The sequence below is a fragment of the Pholis gunnellus genome, assembly GCF_910591455.1.
Source record: "Pholis gunnellus genome assembly, chromosome: 2".
NCBI classification, from domain to species: Eukaryota; Metazoa; Chordata; class Actinopteri; order Perciformes; family Pholidae; genus Pholis; species Pholis gunnellus.
Genome location: NC_136536.1, coordinates 16,937,895 through 16,943,894, shown reverse-complemented (window position 1 = coordinate 16,943,894; position 6,000 = coordinate 16,937,895). Strand labels below are relative to the sequence as shown.

Genomic DNA, 6,000 nt, shown 5'->3' with positions numbered 1-6,000 from the left:
TTCTCACTACTCATGTCCACTCTGTCTCTTGTTCTATCCATTTGCGAAACCAATGTTTCTCCTACTCTTTCTACCGCTTCCGCTCTCTCGTCTAGATGTGGTTGAGCGGGTGAAAGCTGCTCGTCTCAGACGGTCCACCTCCCATGCTCAGCCAAGCATCCAGGGAGTTCTGGGAGGGCGCGTGCAAAGGGTTGTTCTCCGAGAGAGACAGCATCATTGCATAAGCCTGCGGGAGAAGACAGGTTACTTTTAACAGGAGGAAACTCAATACTTTCAAACACTCCTTTTTAGGAACATTTCTCTCTGTCAAATGTCATTTGTATGGCAAACTATACATGTTTTGATATTTTTATTTTTATTTTTTTGTGACTTTTTTATGACATACTACACTATCAGATTTTTTGTAACATTTTGATGGCAGATTTTAAATGTTTTTTTTGTGACATACATATACGATGTAATTTTTAGGATATTTTTTATGGCATACGTTATACTATTTTATTGCTTTTTTAATAGAATACTATACTATGCTTTTTATGGCAAACTAAATTATGATTTGACAGTTTTTGTGAAATGCGGTGCTATGTCATTTTATGCATTTTTATGGCATTCTGTACAATAATTATTTTTCATTATATTTCTTTTTATGAGATAATATACTGACACTTTTTTTATGACATACCACACTATGACTTTTTCTATGGGATTCTTATCTCATACTACACTATGACTTTTTTAATTGCTTATTTTAACACATACCATACTATGATATTTTTTTTCTTTTGTGACAAACTACACTATATTCTCAAAGTTTTAATGACTGAGTGCCAATTTAATGAGCCAGCATATGATATGGTTGCTGCACAGAGTGCACACATACAAAATATCGTTTCCATTTCACTTCCGCATTAAACTGCCAAGTTGTCCACTGAAATTGCTAACTTTAGGTAACAGCACAGCTTGAAGAAGTAGCCGAGCTTAAATGCAGACTATTGACAGAGAAAGTATTCAAATGGAGCACAGACGATTCAAATATAATGCATGCATTTCACGTCCCGTTCAGGGGTTGCACAAAATGTTCCTGAGGGACATTGAGAAACGATGCCGTAAAACCATCATCACGGTGATAGCTAAGTCATCATTATTCAAAATCAGACAGATTATTAATGATTGATTAAAGTGCTCATATTGAAACAGACTTTACAAATTGCTTCACAATTCAGGACACCACATATCATACCATAATTTCTTGACAATATACCCGGTAATTATGTTCTTCATTAGACTGTTTTAAGACTGAAGATCACAGTAAAGAGCAGGGTACAGGCAATATGTAAGTCAGTTAAGTGAGAGGAAAAGACGAGAGGGAGCAGGACAAGAGGCACATTTTAGGTACAGCTTCAGCCTGAATTAACAACCTTTTCTTTCCTTCAGCATTTGAACATGTGCAAGAATCTATCTCATCTAGAGCTGTGCGATACGGCCAGAATCTTCCATCACAATATAGGTCATTTCCTAAGTCTATAACGACATATACCATGATACAGCACGTTTTCTGGTGATTAAATAAATAAATAGTCCATATGAAATAACCACATGGAAGAAACTAATTGTGTCTAGTCCTACGTGAGTGAAATTCTCAAATACAGACAAATGAAAAGTATTTTCTTGTTTTATTAAGAACTTGTGAACTTGACAGTTTCAAGTCAAATGATAGAGAAAAAATAAATAAATACTTCCAGCTTTACACTGACTGTTTATATGCGGTATTCCCTAAGCAGAATTCTTATTGATTCAGATTTTCTGAGTAATTTGAGTTAGTATGTGGTTGTTATCATCAATTTAGATGAATAGTTAAATATTGTGTATCGCGATATCTCAATATACGATTTCCTCACAGTATGATTCCATTGAAAGCCAATAAATTACTATATTGAATTATCACCCAGGCCTAATCGTCTTCCCTTTTATCTGTAGCCACAGTCACATGTTGTTCTGTCTAATCAGAACATGTGTTTCCTTCCCTCTTTCGTCACATACCTGGGTTTTAGCCTGCCTGTACAATGTCTCTTTCAATGCCTCCGACTCTAGTGAAGTGTTAAATATGTCTTTAACATCAAAGGGTTGCTCATCATTGGCTGCTTTACGTAACCCCTCCAGACTCTTGGGAAAGCTGGGCAGACCCTCCAGGTCCAAGAGAGAGCCTTCCTCTATACACCTGCACACCGTGGATGGATGGATGGCAGAAATAGGGCAGTATGGATGGGTTGGTTGATAGACGGAAGGATGGGTAAATGGAAGATAGACATCAGGAAGGGATAGATGGAGAATGAATGCAATGGAGGGGGGGGGAAGGAAAATTAAAAGGAGGAAGTTAAAGTGAAAGAAAACATGAGGAGAAGAGAAAAGGAGAGGTACGATCAATAAAAGGACTGGTAGAGGGAACACATCGAGAGAAGGAAAAGGACAGAAGAGTAGGAGCTGAAGCTGAAAGTCGTTTTTTGTGAAAGGAATCTTTATCAATCCATGTTTTACTTCTTCCTACTGTTTAGAAGTGGCATTAGTTATAATTGAAAAATATATAACTGTCTGTTTCTGTTTAAAGGTTGTTTAATAGATAAGGGGTACATTTGCCGTGGTTATTAGGTGTAGATAGAGTGTCCACTAACACTGACTTATGTGGTTTTCTGTGTAATTGACAAAATGAATACCTGCGAGTGTGTTCATAGCCCATAGCTAATGGAGCTGTCTCCGTCTCTTCCTCCTCCTCGTCCTCCTCATACACTCCCGTCGTGACGGGAGACGGGGACTCGGGCGCCTCATCGTGAGACTTCTCCGTCAGGCTGCCTTCCTCCTCCTCCTCATCGTCGCCCTCCACTTCCTCTTCCTCCTCCTCTAGCCCCCGGAGCCCTAGCTTAGAGTTGGACAAACTGTGGCTCGGTGGGCGTTCCTCCTCAGCCTGGTCTGATCTGCAGAGGGATCAAAGGTCAAAGTAGAGAGGAAGTGTTAGTGACGTTGGCAACCGTTCCTAAAAAGACTACCTTTCTCCTCCCGTATTAGTGACATTTCAGAATAAGAAATAGACATTTGGACATCATGTGAAGTAATGTTTATACGGTTTGTGGTGCTAAAAAATCTCAGACCTTGTTAGAAAAACAAAAGACTAAGTTTCAAAAATTGTGCAAGGCAAAAAACAAACAGTCTCAAGTTGTTTTTGGCTGTTGTAGCTGCATGTGAGCAGTTTACCGAGCCAATTAGGGAGGGCTTAAGGAGAAAGACGCTAAAAATCGGAATCATGGGTAGTGTAGTAGCCAGGGTTTTTTAGAGAAAGATAATAAATGGAATTAAAATGGAGCATATCTCTGGTGTTACTGCATTGATTTTGTTTTTCTTTTGTTACAAATCATCAAAACCATATTTGCAAATTTCGATCGCTGAGTGCTCTTCTTAATTCTTACCAGATTGAAAAGTGAGAAGGACTTGTTTTAGTCTTAGTTTTAGTTTTCTGTCCAGTCTAAAGCTGGGTGGCTGTTACCATTTCCTGACCATTTAAAATACATGACTCATCACAAGCAGAGAGTGAAACCTAAATAATCGGTTGACAGCATGCACAGTCCAAGTCCAGTGTCCACACAAACAACATGGGTGCTGACAGTCTGCCCGGAGCGCTTTTCAAACGGCCGACACATGATTAATTGACCAGCTCCTTAGAAACAGAACAGGAGATGGCCCGCTGCAGACCGGCTCCTCTACACCCTGTAATGGTGGAACATACTTTGTGTGACTGAGGGAAGACGATGGCTGATCTGCAAACAGGCTATCAGCACACCACCATTACGACCTGCCATCTGTACATTTTCCAGCCAGCACCCCAACTCACCCCCCCCCTCCATCACCCCCAGACCACGATGTCATGGCTCATGATATCATTTCCTCTGGGACGGCAAATCTACCCCTTCCATTTTTGCCACACAGTGGACATTTATCAAATCAGACAGGGTTACCTCTGGGAAGGGGTGCACAGGGACAGGATTGGGTCACACACAGTGGGTGGGTAAATGCGGGTAAGGGGACTTTGTGGGGGGGACGGACGTTCTCCTCTTTCAATCTAGATTAAATATCACTATAATCAAATTGCAGAGCTGGTTGGTGGGGGAAAAGTCCATGCCTATGTACAGAGAAAGAAGCGTAGCTCTGACAGGGGGGCCCTGGGTTTTGTCATTTAGTCTAAACACGTCAGTTGGGTGTTTGTGTTAGCCGGCTGGGGGTATGGATATAGCGGGTGGATGGGGGAAGAGCTCCATCATCAGTGGATCTCCTAGACAAATTCCTAAACCTGAGTTCCCCTTAGAGTCCAAACTGCCAGCCATTGCAGCCCAGTCCCAGACAAGGAACCAGCTCCAACTGTAGTTTTATCCAAACCATAGAACTGAAGCCACGGCCTGGGTCCTCATTCCAGCCCTAATTATAACCTGGATTACGGTCCCGAGGAGACAGATACCTCTTAGTCCTTCAAGACTACAGTAATGGGGATATAAAATAATAGTCTGTCATCTAAACTCCCTAGCTTGTGTCTTTTAAACTTCCCACCCTTAGAGCAGCAGTGCTGCCTCAGCATCTCCAACATCCCCAGCTTGGAAACTGGTCAAAGTTTTCATGTGAAAATAAGAGCTACCAGGGACTTTTTATTTTGACTGGCTATGATGCCGAAAAAGGGGAGAAAATAGGTTGCAAGGGCGGTTAAAAGTGATTACAGATAGTCATCCATGAACGTGCGTTCGGCGTTTGACTTAAGTCACTCAGAGGGAGAATAAACAGCAGGCTGTCTGGTGGGTGGACAGAAAGAATAATACATAATTACAGACATTAAAATGTCAGGCCAGCTTGTTGTGGATGAGACTTAGTATTGATCCCAGATGGCAGAGGGGCTAAATTGCCACTGGGTCTGCAGGCCATAATGCATGTTGACAAGTAGGAGGGGGGAATGATGGAGAAAGAGACAGACGAAAAGTGAGACTACCAGAAAGGAATTCACATAGAGAATGAGAGCGAGATGAAGAGTGTAAAGAGTCAAGGAAAGAGGTAAACTAACACTGGAACAGAAAAACATTTCATACTCCCTTTTCCCCCCCAAATACCCTCTTCTTGCCTGAAGCTTCCCACCAACTGAGCTACTAACACTGAAAGCATTTTCAATAGACCAACCATTTTCATAATTTCACAAGTTATGCTTTTAGAGTGCAGAAAAACCACACACACGTGATGGTCAATCCCGCCAGCATGAATGGTAAGCAGAGTAATTTACCAACGACAGCTGCATACAGCAGGTATGAATTGCAATTCTGCACAAAGACAGCTCTAGTCTAAGCTTGAGACATGGCAAAAATGTTTAAAACTGGGGGAAAAAAACCTTGATGGTTTTGATGGCTATATGAAATGAGCTGTGACTAAATTCCTTATGACAAACAATTCTATGCAGGTCGTTCACACTAAATCAATGTTTGTGCTCTGTTGAAATACCCCTATGTTCCACAATGCAGTGCACAAAAGACCATTAGAAGCAGCTCACACCTGCAAAAGTTAAATCAAATGGTGGCTGGTGTCAAAGCAGCTGCAGTAAGAGCTTTCTTTTTTTATTTTGGTGGTTATTTTGGTTGAATCTTAATGCAGCTGCAACTACTGTTAGTATGCAGTGTGAAATCTGTTGTTGGTGACTACTGCCATACAGATTCAAGCCACTGGAGGGCACTGTGCACCAAGTAATAGCATGTATGTTATTGTGTACAGGGAGAAAGAAAGGGCTAAAAAAGTATGAGCACAACTGTTGCTTTTAGTTTAACAACATGTGTGTTTGTTGCTGCTTTTTCATACCTGTCAGGATTGCATACCCTGATAAGGGGAGGCATATCAAAAATGTCAGAATGAGGACATTTCACCTTTTTGCTTTAGAGTTTGGAGAACAATAAGGTTTTAGGTAGAATGGGCACGGGGACTAGAAGG

The 6,000-nt window shown here is 41.2% G+C and overlaps 1 protein-coding gene across 1 annotated transcript in view; it reads right to left on the bottom strand.

The window, feature by feature from the left end:
* Positions 1 to 6,000, bottom strand: part of prdm16 (PR domain containing 16) — a gene marked incomplete at its 5' end in the record, with an annotated part of 170,884 nt that continues 164,884 nt past the window's right edge. The window contains 3 exons of the mRNA XM_079181086.1: positions 1 to 226; positions 2,041 to 2,218; positions 2,712 to 2,969. Of these exons, the coding sequence (XP_079037212.1) occupies positions 92 to 226; positions 2,041 to 2,218; positions 2,712 to 2,969 (571 nt within the window). The 3' untranslated portion in view covers positions 1 to 91. The remainder of the gene's footprint in view (positions 227 to 2,040; positions 2,219 to 2,711; positions 2,970 to 6,000) is intronic.